General features: G+C 31.6%; 1 protein-coding gene across 1 annotated transcript; it reads right to left on the reverse strand.

Moving 5' to 3' along the window:
• Positions 1-1,809: 1,809 nt before the first annotated feature.
• Positions 1,810-8,104, reverse strand: LOC110666130 (kinesin-like protein KIN-14G). Its single transcript, XM_058146886.1, has 19 exons — positions 7,671-8,104; positions 7,026-7,192; positions 6,785-6,928; positions 6,424-6,669; positions 6,266-6,337; positions 6,005-6,073; positions 5,799-5,873; positions 5,479-5,664; positions 5,324-5,405; positions 5,150-5,245; positions 4,870-5,046; positions 4,670-4,776; positions 4,360-4,538; positions 4,106-4,267; positions 3,709-3,962; positions 3,463-3,626; positions 3,089-3,277; positions 2,462-2,988; positions 1,810-2,289 (listed from the first exon to the last, which is right to left on the reverse strand). The coding sequence occupies exons 1-19, from the start codon at positions 7,792-7,794 to the stop codon at positions 2,160-2,162; spliced, it is 3,150 nt and encodes a 1,049-aa protein (XP_058002869.1). The 5' UTR covers positions 7,795-8,104; the 3' UTR covers positions 1,810-2,159.
• Between the last annotated feature and the right edge of the window lie 7,767 nt (positions 8,105-15,871).

A 15,871-nucleotide genomic window follows, 5' to 3' on the forward strand; every position in this document is an offset into this window, starting at 1 on the left:
TACTCTTATCCTTGAATTCATGGGTAAATGGATATTATTATTATTTTCTTTTATTAAAAAAATTAATGAAAAAATGTGAATGCAGGAAGTTATAATGTTAATATCTGTATATGTCCAGTAAGAAAAATTCTGGATAATGAGGGACGTAACAGTCTGAATATGGGTTATTCCATTTCTACCTTCGGCATGGATTGTATATAATTGGCTTTGTGTTTTGTCAGCAAATTTGGGTTCCATGATGAGTGAAAAATGGAGAATTTGTGTTGTTTATGATTTTTGTATCTTGTCTTTGGGAGTTTTTCCCAATTGGCTAGTATACTCAAGAGAATCAGTGGTGCCGTTTTGATATGTAGGTCACTGATCCTTGAATTACATGAGAATGAGATGCCTAAACTCTGCCATACTGTTCCCAATTCTCCAACCATGGTTCCTTGCTTTCCTTTGATAGTAACTAGCTCCCCTAACTCGCCCACGTCCAGGGGTTGATGTTATCTTCGTTCGAGAAGTTTAGATTGGCATGGGGTTGAATATTTTAATCTTGTTGGTCCTCTAATTTCCTTGGCTTTGTGCTTTTATAATGTTTGTGGTCTTCCTCTGGCCGTTGGCGATGCTCCGTGCTGGTAGTGGTGGGTTTATTCATATTATGTGCTCTGTTTTCCGACGACAATGGTGAGTGCAGCTTTATTCCCTGGGTCACGTCGGATATGGTACAATTAAAATTGTAATATAATTATAATTATATTATATATTTAATTTTTATATTTGATAACATTCAAAAAAAATTTAACAGAATGAAATGACAATTACATAATTTAATTAATTATATTTAAAATAATTAACGTAATAATCATTATATAATTATGATTACTTATTTTAATTTTTTTTATTTATTATCAATAATATTATCACTATTATTATCTAGCCATCGCTGCTACCACTACTATCACTGTTCTTATTCTATCATCACCACCACTACCATCACTACTACATTATCCTATTGCTATCATCGCTGTTATCACCGCTATTATTATCCTATTACTACAATCGCTGTTATCACTGCTGCTACTATAATCACTTGATCATCATTATCACTATTTAATCACTATCACCTCTGTACCATCTAGCCACTATCATTATTACTACCTCACTTTGCCGCCTCTACCACTACCATCACTATTATCTAACTATCGTTATCGTCAGTACTATCACTTAATTATTAATCATTATAATTATTTTCATTTATTATTAATATTATTAATAAATTAAATATTAAAATAAAAATTATCATTATATTATATTATTTTTATTTTTAATTAAATATAAAAATAAAATAATAATTATATTATATTACATTATAATTTTAATAATATTATATTACATAATTGATTACATTGCGTGTAACCTTATAGGTATATGGGATTTGGCTGCATGTCAAACACCATGTTAAGTCCAGGGATGTCTTTCCTTTAACTGTCTTTGGGCCTTCTTGTTTTGGGTTTTAATATAAGCATTCAGATAAGCTTATTATTGTCGTTAAGCTTGAATCGTGTACATCAGATTTCATCCATAAATCTTATTTATGTTAAAAAAAAAAGTATATAATTGAAAAAATCTCACTATTTATTTTTCTTAATTTTGATTAGTGAACATGTAAATTAAATTAGCTTAAACAAATGTAAATTAAATTGAAAAATAAAATTCTCTGGTAGGACCTGAAAACACTGCTTCTTCAGAAACCATAGGCATCAATCCACATTTAGTAAACGGAAATTAAAGCCTGCCAGGTGTTGGAGCAAAGACCAACATATGTACAGCAACAGAAACTAAAATAAAGATTTGATGATCCATTTTCTTCATCTTTCCTTTTCATTTTGCATTTCTGTTTATAATAAACTGCAAATGAAAATGTAAAAAAGAGAAAGTTCACAAGATGAACACCACCAGTGTGAACAATTCGAAAACAGCGAGGTGAGACTCCATGCATCCTCACCTCAGAAAACCTAGGCAACTGAAGTTATTGCCATTTGAAAATGTGAAAATCTCTCTCTCTCTCTCTCTCTTTCTCTAAAACTAAGTGGTAATGGTAAACACACAAAAAGGGTATTAAAAAAAAGAAAAAAACATAAAGCCACCTCCTTCAGAAACTCATAGTAGAATTCTCACTTTCCATAGCCAGTTTTCCTCTTCACATCAGCAGTAACTGGATGTCTTCCAAGCTTGCTTGTTGCGACTGGACTGACCCCATTTGGTTTCTTTGACGGAGAGGGAATTAGTGTTGGAATTAAACTCCTGCTTCAAAAAACCAAAGATAAAGAAAAAGGTCAGTAATAACAAAGAAAATTCTGTTACAGAAGTTGCCAATGAGAGAAGACAGCAGCATTCTCTGTACTCCACTTCCACGTTAAAATGCTAAGGAAAAGTAATTCCATTACACAATGCTGCTAGAGAAAAAGCAACTTACTTGATTTCTGGTCTCTTTAATGCCTTACTATTAGTCTTCTTTGGCTTAGATCCCAACCCATTGGGAAGGCTGCTCACTCTAGGAAGATTAGATTGCCATAGCAAGTCTGGCTCAGAACAATCACTTGTTCCGGCCTCAAGCTCATCAGAATCAGTGGACATAACATCAAACCGACGACTCCGTGCATCAAATTCTTGGTTGTCCTTGTTATTTGCAGTAGGAGATCTATTATTATGAGGTTGTTCCGGGTAAATTTTCAAAGGGTCTCGAACATAGCCCTGATAAAATGGCTCAGGCAATTGTCTGCTGTCTAGTTCCCATTGTCCCAGAAGGTTTTCCTCTTCACCTATATTGTCATGCCTATTCACCATGACCTTATCTACCCAGTCACCACAGGCAGATTCTTTATCATCCTCCTTTCCATTCTGTGCAGGACTGCCAAAAGGTGGGCAAGAAGGTGACTTCATTTGCAAATCATTGAGATCCAAACTTCGTCTTTCAGAGGTGGATGAAGAATTGCTCCTCACCTGAAGGCCAATACGAGCAAAAATTTCATGCTTGGTCACTATTACTTAACGTACAAAATTTTCAGATAATTAAATTTTTCCAACGTTGCAGATAATTTACCTCTATATTTCTGGCAGCATTATCCAGTGATTGCCTACGACTGTCATCTCCAGCTCCTTGCCAAGTATGATGAGAGCCAGAATGTCCACCTGGCTTCATTCTAAATCTTTCTGGAGTGCTTGATCGAGAGTTTTGTGAGTACTCTGAATCTCCCTCTTTCCTAGCTAAGGCTGCCTTAAGGTTTGCAATCTGAGAACATATTAAAAAAAATGGTCATTGTATTTCTGAATGCAATAATCAAAGCATAATAGATAATAAGCAGGGCTATGATGGTAGCTTAGACGCACATCAGTTTCTTATACAGTGAATAAACACACAGTTGAGTTCAAATAGGAACTTTATCATGCAAAATGAACGGCATGAGGAGTAAGAACCTGCTCTTTTAGCTCCTTCACCTCAACACTATCTTTATTAACTCGGGCAGCACCAAGCTCAACTGTGGCAACCCGTTCAGCAAATTTAAGTGTACTAATTGTTTCTCCAAGAGCTTCATGTTCAGGACTTATGTGGACAAACATGAGAGTCTTAGCCTGCCCTCCTGATGGTTATGGAGACCAGAAACAATCTTAGAAGGATATTACATTTGGAAAGGAAAATTGAATGTATTTGGCTTATCTTACCAAGTGAATCTTGGAGTAGTTGAGTGAGTTTGCTGTTCCTGTAGGGAACATGCGCACTTTTTTGAGCAAGGGAGGATATCACATCTCCTAAAGCAGAAAGAGATTTGTTGATATGTTGTGCTTCCTTCAATCTGTCTCCGGTCACCTCAGATTTGTCAACCCGTTCGCTTCCTGCTAGGTCAACCAGATGCATAGAACCATGAATCACAGTTCCAGATGTGAGGTTTTTTCCTTGAACATGAACTGTCAGGCAGCTGCAAATATTTGTCGACTATAAATTAATATTTATTAAGCATAACATCTGAATATGACCAGTAGAAATATTAGCTGCGCCTATGATTTCAACATAATTAAGCATAACTGACGCATAAATCTTTTACTAGAATATTAGTTGCACCTATGGGAACGACTGCTTCGGTCGTTCATTGCTGTAGCACTCACTGCACGATTCATATGCCCAATGTTCATCAAATTTATGACATCAGCTGTTGATGATACAGGAAGTTGGGTTGCATCAGGTACATTAATTCCATTGTGAGAACTGTTGCGGATATCTAATGTATGTAGGAGTTAAGAACAAAAGTAGGGATACAATGTGGCATTGATCAATACACAATTTTTAACAAACAAAATTAGAGTAATCAAGGATATCTTTTATTTATACCATCACTAGCAAGGAGATCCCTCACTTGCTCATTGTAAATCTCTAGCATCTGGACAGAGATTTCATAGCAAATAATTTCTTTTCTTTGATCTGACAGAAGAAATAGATCACTCAATGCCCTGTAGTTTACACCTTGGCTCTCCTCTGTAAGTTCATTGGGACCACTCTGGATTATTAAATGAGATAAGTAAACAAAAGTTATTTGATCAATCAAAAGGCTGTCAAGGAAAAAAAGGATTTATAATAAATTGTCTTATAGCAATATGATTTCAATTGTGATATGATGTATCCTCTCACCATAGTATAAGTTTTCCCAGATCCTGTTTGCCCATAAGCAAATATACAAACATTGTAACCATCAAGAACTGACCGAATCAAAGGCTGAGTGTCCCTAAATACTTCCTCTGCAGTGAATGGAAAAGCAGAAAAAAAATTAAAAATCAATGCTGATAAGTAGGATACATAGTGAAAAAGGAGAAAAATGAGGCCTGACAAACCTTGAGTTGCCATAGGACCAAAAACTTTATTGAAATTAAATGATTTCCGTCCCTCTTTGCCATATTTTGAGGGAGTGATTACTGTAATGCTTCCTTCCTCCATGTGATCCACAGCACTGAAACGGTTTGGTTGTCCCGGCAAGAAGGGTCTCACTCGGCAGTATACCCTAATATTTCCTAATCAACCGTATTTAATTACTATTAAACCAAGCTGAGAAACTTAGCACATGCATAGTGACAAAACCATTAAATCAAACTTCACACCAATAACAAATGATACCTTTTAGGTCCTGAACTTGATTGTATAACTTGCGGTTTTCTTCAAGGACTCTCTGGTATCCTGAAGCAGCATGAGCTAGGCCATGCAAGTGCTTGCCTGTTACAGAAATGGTAATAATATAATCATTCCTTGTCTAATAATCTTCAAAAAAAATGCATGAAGTAATAATTTTACCCAGATTGCTGAACTCCTCCTGATACTTAATCTGCAAAAACTGCATCCCTGCTTTCGTTGAGTGAAGAGTGCGTTTGAGTTCCTACGGGCACCAAAATATTCACTAGTTAAATCATCCTGGGAAGGTTCAAAGATTTTAGAGTGGTAGACATTACCTGAATATGTATCTGTTGCTGTTCAACCATCATTTGCTGCTTCAAAAGCTGAATTTTCGATTCCTCATCATGATCATCCTTTTGATTGCAGCATTCTTCTGTTGTGATTTCTGTGGAATATTCTTCTGCTTTGATTGGTGTAGAAATTTCTTCCAACTTGATTGGTATAGGAGTTTCTTCTTCCATCTTAACCATTGCATTAATTAAAAGTTAAAAAAAAATCACCCATTGAAGACAGAACTTGCATTCTATATTATATTTCAAATTATGCAAATTCATTGCTCAATTAGAGATCAAAGTCATGCAAGGAAAATCCATACCTTCATATCACCAGAAGTTGTTTTAATAGACATGCCAGGGCTAGAAGCTACCATATCTTTTGCAGTTGTTTTCATCTGTCAGATTAATGAATAGTTCTACATCAAAGACTAGTAGACTTCACATTAATCACAATAAGAGGTGGAAACTGAAGAGAGAGAGAGAGGAAAGGAAGGCAATTTCACATTTTTGAAATAAAGATCCTCACCTGCTCTTGTTGGCTTACTAGCCGACGCTCAAACTCCTCCATGACTTTATTCAACATAGATTCTACAATCTGTTATCCACAAATGATTCCTCGGTTAAAAGAAAAAGAAAAATGGAAAAAAAAAAGAACAAAATAAATATATAGGAAAGGTGGCTCAGATTATATTGGAAAGAGAATTTTCTGTTTGATTCCTTGGGTATATATTGTTCAATACCCATCTAAAAGAATAACCAGTCTAACAGGAACAAGAAGAATTCTTACATTAGGTATTTCTTCTTGCTTCTTATTGGAAAGAACTGCACGAAGTAGCATATGCAAGGAGCTAGAGGCACTCTGCAAATTAGAGTGCAAGTAAATAAGCTTTTAGTTGTATTGTATACCCAAAAAAAAACCATTGAGAAACAGGTAAGCTCACTGACTGCTTCATTGAGGTCATAGCCAAGATCATCACATAAAGAGTGATCACCACTGGGCAAAGATGTGGTCCGCGAAAAAGAATTCATGAAAGGTTCTGTAACTTTTCGCATGAAGGGTTTCCCAGCCCCACTGTGTTGGGGTTTTAAACTTCCACCATATTTCCATGTACCAATTCCACCGCTTTGTTTCCACTCACTATATGATTTAAGTGCTAAAACGCAGTTCACGACCCGAGCAGATTTTCCTCCCTGAAAATTCAAGATATGTACAAATATTATAAGAGAAAGACAACTTTCACAATGTGATAGGAAATTGGCATGGCATTTTCAAGATTTTTCCCTTCCTTTTCACTTCATCTCTCACCTGTCCCAGATCAGAGGCTTCAAAGTTTGGAAGCCCCATTTCCTCCACAGCAACAAGGAAGTTTCTAACATTTTCGAAGTACTGAAATGCAGATAGAGCTGCACCATCAGGAACCGTAACGGAATCACTAGGGCCTTCCACGACCTGCCAAAATTCCAGGCAAAAATTCCACCAAAACTCATCAAAATCACGTAATTAGGCAATTAAAATGAAATCAGGTAAAAACCAGGTTGAATCATACCTTTGGCACTGCTCCAGGTTGAACCTTGTTAATGACATTGCACAAGATTATCCCACTTCGCAATCCAAGCAGGAATTCTTCTTCTGAGGGCTCTGCAGGCAACTCTTTTCCCCCAACAACTCCAATCATTTTTCGAAGCCACCCAGCTGCTTCATACCTTCTAAGGGCTGCAAAACATGGCAGCAACATGAATTTCTATACGTTTTGCTTCTTCTTCTTCTTCTTCTTATAGCAACTAAATATTAATGATTACTTGTAACCAAAAAATTGAAATTCCTCCAAAAGCCTAAACACAAGGAAGCACCATTCGAAAAAGGATCATCTATGGAAAATGCAATTCAGAAACTCAGATTTCAAGGCTAAAGTTGGAATCCTCTCAATATTATAAGATTTAATACTAAATTCCACATGCCATCATATTCGTATAAATCAACCACCTAATTAAACAAATTCAACAGCTTAATTCCAAGATTGGATATTGAAAGAAACCGGCAAAGAATATGGCCATAAATTTTCCTAATTTCCAAACATCCAGGAACAATAGAAAAAGCTCAAAATCAATCAAAATGTGGAATAAGCAAGGAAAAAAAAAAGAAACAAAACGAAAGGTGACAAGTGAAGAGAAAGATTATATCTTGATCATACAAGCTTCATCAGCTTTTCTTGAAGCCACATCAATTTCTCTTGATCTAGTCCAAGTCCCATGTTGTTGAAGAATTTCCTCCACAACAGAAACAACAGAGAAAGGCAATGCTTGCTCTGTTGCCATTTTCTCCAACAAACAAAAACTCACCCTCTAAAATTTGAAAATTCCTCTTTCAGAAATCCCTGTTCACATATATCCCCTTGAACCCTCAAAAACCCAAAGCTCCAAAATTCACAAACCATGAAGATGCGTATGTATATATGTGATGTGTGTGTAGCTATATCTATCTATATATGTACTCTAAGAGACGGAGAAAAGGATATATGGCCTTGTTGAGATCTATCTGAAGGTATAGATGGAAGGTTTGCGTTATAGAGAGAGAAAGAAAGAAAGATAATGGAGCTTTTGGTAAGATTTTCTCTCACTTTCTCTCAGTTTCTCTCATCCCTGTGTCTAATTTTGAAGGGGAAAAGCTCTCTTACCCAACCAGGTTCCGAACCTCCCGGTTTTGTCAGCGAGACGGTTTATGTTTTTGCGGGTAAAGTAACCGAAGCGCTAATTTTACCCTCCTTTTTTCTTTTGCTATCGTTATTTATTTTAAAACTAATAATATTAATTTGAGTGAGATATTAAAATTATTTTTTCAAGAAAAAAAATAATTTTTTAATTATATGTTCGAATTATTATTTAATTAGTTTATTTTGGAGACTAAAATAAACTAATTTAGCTCAAGTGGCTTATATATATAATTACATATTAATTATACACACATTTATATTAATCATAGATACATTATATAAAATTAATAAATTTCATGAACCAATAAATTTTATATTATACTGGGCAAAGTATAATGTATTATGATATAATTAATTATGTAATATAATTAAAATTATAAATAATTATTATAAAAATTTTCTATTTAATTATAAAATAAAAATATTATTGAAATGTAATGATAATTTTTATTTTAATATTTAATTTATTTATAATATTAATAAAATAGTAGTAATCATTGTGAGTGGTAATAAAATGGCAATAATCATAATTACATTAATTTTTATATATAATAATTTTTATATTATTTAAATATAATTAATTACGTTATGTAATTATTATTTTATTATGTCAAATTTTTTTTTAATATCAAAACAATATAATAAAAAAAGCAATGTAATTATGATCATAATATAATTTTAATTATGCTATATTAAATATGATCTTAGTTCAATGATATTAAAATTGTATTTAAAATTATAAATTTTTAAATTTAAATATCATTAAGAACCAATAAAAAAATAAATAAATTTCATGAAAATTTCCAAACATTTGCCGAATATGATAAAAATAGAGAAATGTAGAAGTGGAATTTCGTTTTCTTGAAGAAGTATGATTTCACTGTCATCTCAAAGAGTAGATCAAGGGAATCCATCAGAAGCAAAGGATCTTTAATCACTGGAATTTTATCTGAAAATATAAATAGATGTTCCCTTTCACATCTCACCTTATTGTATATCTAATGATATTGGTGAGATGGACTCCGCATGATTGCCACGTGGCAAAGGATTCTCCTCATAGGTTTGTCGTTTACTGCATATAATTAGTACATGTAATTTCCTAATCATAGTTTTTTTTTTATATTTTTTTCGACATTACCAAAATATTACTTTTTTAAAAAATAATCAAAACGTTACATTTATATCATTATAATAATTCCATTTATTATTTTTTAATAAATTATTATTTAGTTTCATATTTTAATAAAATTAATTATTTAATTTTTATATTTTAAAAAAATATTATTTAATTTTTATATTTTATTTTTATTAAATGAATTAGTTTTTTTATTAATTTTTTTTCATAATACTAGTTAAATTAGTATTTTATCTCTCTATTTTAATAAAAATAATTAATTAATTCTATATTTAAAAAATATATATATATTGATTAGTTTATATAATTTGACTTCATTAACTGTTTAGTCTAATAAGTATTTTTTATACATAAATCACCCTAATTTTTTATTCTTTATTTCTCCCATATCCTCCCTTATTTTTCTCTTTCCATCATCATGTTTTTTCTCTTCTACACTCACACCCTTCTCTCACTCATTCTCTTTTTATTTTTATTTGTTGATGAAAATTATATAAACTGTCTATACAAAAAAGTTAATTAATTTTCTTAAATTTTTAAGTAATAAAAAAAATTATTTTTTAGTAGAGAAAACATAAAAATGATATATAAAAAATTAATTTTTTTAATGTAATTTTAGATTTAGTATCACATAGCAAAAATTATATTTTTATTCAAGAGTATATATTTTTTAAAGTACTATATTTTTCAAAATATATAAATCAATTAATTAGTTTCAATAAAATAGAGATATTAAATAATATTATTTTTTAAAATATATAGATTGATTAATTAGTTTTCTTAAAAAAATAGACTAAATAATATTTTAAAGGACATAAATAATAAAAAATTTGATAAAATGAACTAAATAGTTTAACGAAAGTAAAATATAATGACTAAATAGTGTATTTTTTAAAATAATTAATTAATTAATTTCTTTAAAATACATTAATTAAATAGTATTTTTTTTATATTCATTCATGCAATTTGTTGACTAAATAATTTTATAATTAATAAATATACAAATTAAAAAGTCTAAGATATGAAGATAAATATTTATAGCACCATTAAATTTTTTAATAAAAATGTTTTTTTTTTCTATTGATGAATGATGTAGTTGCCTCTTGCTCATGCATAGGGTAGGCATGTAATCATAATTAGAGATATTGTTATTATATAAGTAATAAATAAAATTAACACTTGGAAAGGACATATGATGATGATTATTGCGCACCTTTGTTTGTATTTTCTTTAACACTTGCACCTTTAATTATATATGCTAATCAACAAAAATGAAATTAACCTTGACAATTTTATTTGAAAATATTGGTTTTCTATAATTAAGATAAATTAATTTTAATGACCTTCTATAATTAGTTAGTGTATTTGTTTAACCCAAATTATTTTAAGCTCCATTTGGTTTATTAGCATCCTTTTTTGCTATTTGGAAAACAAAAGGCAATAACAAAAACTACTCTTAAAAATTAAATTATTACTATTTATTTATTAATTTTTTTCCATATAAAGTGAAATTTTTATATTGTGGAAAAAATATTATGTAGTCTATATATTTTAACGAAATTAATTAATTAATCCTTATATTTTAAAAAATATACTATTTAATTCATGTATTTTACTTTCATTAAACTATTTAGTTCATCCGTCAAAATTTTTTTTTTTTCAAACTACTATTTATTCTCTCTATTTTAAGAAAACTAATTAGTTAATCCATATATTTTGAAAGACACTACTAGTTAACCCCTTTATTTTAGTGAAATTAATTAGTTAATACATTTATTTTGAAAAAATATAATATTTTGAAAAGTATATTATTAGATAAAAATATAAATTTTACTATATGAAGATTATATCTGAATTTATATTTTTTTAAAAATTTTCTAATTTTTTATACATTATTTTTGTGTTTCTCTTGATTACTTAGAAATTTAAAGAAACTGATTAACTTTTTTTGTGCAAACAGCTCGTACCATTTTTATCAATAAATGAAAATAAAAAAGAGGATGAGGGGAAGAAGAGTGCGGACATAGAAGAGAAAAAAAAAATTGAAAAAGAGAAATAAGGGAAGATAAGAGATAAATAAGGGGGAGAAGATTAGGGTAACTTAGGTATAAAAAATAATTATGAGATTAAATAGTTAACAGAGTTAAATTATAGAGACTAACTAATATGTTTTTCTAAAATATAGCGATTAACTAATTAGTTTCACTAAAATAAAGGGATTAAATAGTAATTTGATAATTATTGACTAAAAGAAAAATTAATGAGGAACTAAATAACTTAATAAAAGTAAAATATAAAAACTAAATGATATATTTTTAAAAATATAGAGATTAAATAATTAATTTTATTAAAATATAAAAATTAAATAATAATTTACCCGAATAGGCAGTTGGTCATTTTCACTATTTTAACATAGTTGTTGACGAAAAGATTGATTAGCGCCTTTAATTCAATAGGTGTTATTGATTAATATATAAAGTTTCATTTATTTCAATTTTTTTTTATTTTTTAATGTTTAGATATCTAAAAAAATAAATTTATAAAAAACATTTTTATAATTAAAGAAAAATCAAATTATTTTCTAAATTTTAATAATTTTATTAAAATATGAAAATATTTACATATGAATGAATGATGTAAACACATATTATTAATTCAATTACATTTTATATTGTGTTATATAGGACTTCTTTTGAATTAAATCATTTATATAAAAAAATTAATTAAGTTCTCACACAATAATATTTAATTTTTATTTTTTTAAATATAATTTTTTATTAAAAATTAAATTCTTTCATTTTAAATATAAAAAATAATTAAAAAAATAATTAAATTAAATTCTTATAAAATTTTAATTTTTATATGAGAGATTAAATGAAATTATTTTTTACATGCTACTTTTGGAGTTTTCAATTCCTGATTTACCTTCCGATACATCCTCCACCCGCACAAGGCCAGTTGTAAATATGCCAATAGACCAAGGGCTTCATTGTCAATTCAAGCTCTCCCTTTCCCTCCAACATGCAAAAGTATTTAAACGTGTGGCTCGGATCCGAACCTGATCAATGTTAGATTCGGATGATTAAATTTTAAAAGATGATTAAATAAGCATAATCAAAAGCTATTAAGAAAAGAGAGAGTGGGCCCTTAAAACAGTGGTCCAAAAGTGGGGGCCCAGAGAACCATGCCGGCATGTATTTGTTAAGGGCTGCCGGCCCAATTTCAACCTTTGGTAAAACGCTACAGACCCACCATTACATGTTGATGAAACAAAATCATCATCAAATCACAAGGCTCCCATCATTTTATTTTTCTTTTACAAAAAGTACAACTTGAATATCAATAATTTCGGATAGGGCAGATTATTAGGTTTTCTAATAATTAAAATTTCCAATTTATATTTTAAATTTAAATTTATAATTCTAAATATTTTATTATTAAATTATTTATTCAATGCCAATAAAGGGTAGCTTAATCGATTTTCGTTCACCATTAAAATATATAGATTAAGGAAGTTTCAAGTTTAAATCTCTCAATCTATATATTCTAAGATTATTTATCTTTATATTGAGAAAAGAAGATTAAGTATCATCTGTGTTCACGTGAGTAATTTTATAATCACTCCGCCTAAGTAGTTTGCGCTTAGCCGATCCCAAGCCCAGATAAAGGATGAGGGTTGCGGTAGGTGACAACCAGCGTAAAAATTTGATCACACCTTATGATATGGATTCAAATGATATAAACGTTGGGGCGTCCTCTACTAAAGACGCGCTACATCGGAGCCCGGGTGTAGTGAGAAATATGCAAGGGTGTAGGGCGTTCACCGAAAGCGACGCGCCATGCTAGCGCCCGAGTGTGGTGCTAAGTGAGCAAGGGTTCCCACATCATGGATGGGTGTGGGTAAAGAAGTTAGTCCATAGGACAGATGGTAGAACAGATAGTGAAACAGAACACAAGATAGACATAGAAAACAATAGAAGATATCATAGAAAGAGACCAATTAGGAAGGAGCAGGTTAGGAGGAGGATCAGGGTTGGTACTTGGAATGTTGGATCACTTATAGGAAAATTAATGGAGCTTGTCGATACCTTGGAAAGGAGAAGGGTGAATATTGCTTGCATTCAGGAGACTAAATGGGTAGGAGAGAAAAGTAAGGAAGTGGGTAATTCAGGGTACAAACTGTGATTTATCGGAAAGGAGAGAAATAAGAACGGAGTGGGCATAATCATAGACAAGACATTGAAAGACGCAGTAATAGCTGTGAAAAGAGTAGAAGATAGAATTATACTAGTAAAGCAAGTACTAGAAGGAGAAACAATAAATATAGTTAGTGCTTATGCCCCACAAATTGGACTAGACAGTGAGAGTAAACAAAGGTTTTGGGAAGATATTGATGATTTAATACAAAGCATACTGAATGAAGAGAATGTTTTCATTGGTGGAGATTTGAATGGACATGTAGGAAGTGATAGACAAGGTTATGAGAATGTTCATGGAGGTTTTGGTTTTGGAAGTCGAAATAAGGGGGGAAAAAGCATCCTGGATTTTGCTATGGCATACGACCTAATGCCAGCAAATACCTACTTTATAAAAAGAGAGTCACATTTAGTGACTTTCAAAAGTGGGCAACATAGAAGCCAAATCGACTTCCTCTTAACCAGAAAGACAAATAGAGCTTTATGTAAGGATTGCAAGGTCATTCCAGGGGAGGCTTTAACAAGTCAACATCGGTTGGTGGTCTTGGATGTCAAGTTTAGGGACAATTCAAGTAAGGTCAGAAGAAATAGTATAGCCCGAACAAAGTGGTGGGAGTTCAAAGGAGTAAAGCAAGTGAAGTTCAAAAATGAGCTTCTCGAGTCCGAAGTATGGAAGCTGGATATGGAGATCAATGATATGTGGATACAGATGGCATCAAAGATTAGAGAAGTAGCTAGAAAAGTACTTGAAGAGTCTAAAGGACATCGACCACCCTCAAAAGAGAGATGGTGGTGGAATGAGGAAGTACAAAAGGCAGTAAAGAGAAAAAGGGAATGGTATAAGAAATTACCTAAATGTGATAATAATGAGGCATATGAATAGTACAAGATAGCAAAGAAAGAGGCAAAAAAGGCAGTTAGTCAAGCAAGAGCACAGGCCTTTGAAAAGTTATATGAGAAACTTGGAACTAAAGAAGAGGAGAAAGATATTTATAGATTAGCAAGGAGGAGAGAAAGGAAATGTCAAGATCTCAATCAAGTTAGGTGCATTAAGGATAAAGAAGGAAAAGTGTTGGTGAAAGATGAGGACATTAAAGAAAGATGGAGAAATTATTTTAATGATCTCTTTAATAATAGTCAAAATGGTAATAGCGTGAATATAGATTATAGAATAATAGAAAAGAATGTGAATTATACTAGAAGGATTAGATCTTTAGAAGTAAAGGAAGCACTTAAGAGAATGAAAGTGGGTAAATCCTGTGGACCCGATGAAATACCAATTGAAGTGTGGAAGTGTTTGGGAGATATGGGAGTGGCATGGTTGACTAAATTATTTAATAAAATTATAAACTCAAAGAAAATGCCTGATGAATGGAAGAGGAGTATCTTAGTACCTATTTTTAAAAATAAGGGAGACATGCAGAGTTGCTCAAACTATAGAGGAATTAAACTCATAAGCCATACTATGAAGTTGTGGGAGAGAGTTGTGGAGCATCGACTACGTCATGATACTTCTATCTCTCTCAATCAATTTGGTTTCATGCCCGGTTGTTCAACTATAGAAGCGATTTTTCTCATTAGAAGCTTGATGGAGAAATATAGAGATGTGAAGAAAGATCTGCACATGGTTTTTATTGATTTGGAGAAGGCTTATGATAGTGCTCCAAGAGATATCTTATGGAATATGTTAGAACAAAAGAGGGTATCTATTAGGTACATACAAGTGTTGAAAGATATGTATGAAGGAGCAACTACTATTGTGCGCACGGTGGGAGGAGACACAAGAGATTTTCCGATCTCAATTGGATTACACCAAAGATCAGCCATAAGCCCTTACCTTTTTACATTAGTTTTAGATGAATTGACGAAACATATACAAGAGAGTATTCCTTGGTTCATGATGTTTGCGGATGATATTATTCTGATAGATGAGACACAAGAAGGAGTCAATAGAAAGCTAGAGTTTTGGAGAAGTGCTCTAGAGTCAAAGGGTTTTAAGTTAAGTAGAACGAAGACAGAATACATGCATTGCAAGTTTAGTGAAGGCCAAACTGGTGATAGGGAAGGAGTTAGTTTGAATGGAGTAGTACTGTCCCAAAGTAATCACTTTAAATATCTAGGCTCAGTCCTTCAAGTTGATGGGAGATGTGAGGAAGATGTTAGTCATAGGATTAAAGCCGGATGGTTAAAGTGGAGACGTGCCACTGGAGTTTTATGTGATCGTAAGATTCCCAATAAGTTGAAAGGAAAATTTTACCGTACAGCCATACGACCGGCTATGTTATATGGTAGTGAGTGTTAGGCACTGAAAGAGTCGTGTGCGTCTAAGATAAGAGTTGCAGATATGAGAA

This window comes from Hevea brasiliensis, chromosome 5 (genome assembly GCF_030052815.1).
Source record: "Hevea brasiliensis isolate MT/VB/25A 57/8 chromosome 5, ASM3005281v1, whole genome shotgun sequence".
NCBI lineage: Eukaryota > Viridiplantae > Streptophyta > Magnoliopsida > Malpighiales > Euphorbiaceae > Hevea > Hevea brasiliensis.

Bases quoted from the DNA above. Each gene is read 5' to 3' on its own strand.
- LOC110666130 (XM_058146886.1), bottom strand. From the start codon at position 7,794: ATGGCAACAGAGCAAGCATTGCCTTTCTCTGTTGTTTCTGTTGTGGAG. The intron at 5,246-5,323 runs GTAAAATTATTA...TTTCTGTAACAG, and splicing joins GGAGGAGTTCAGCAATCTGG to GCAAGCACTTGCATGGCCTA. The intron at 4,268-4,359 runs ATATCCTTGATT...ACTCCTACATAC, and splicing joins AGTGATGGTATAAATAAAAG to ATTAGATATCCGCAACAGTT.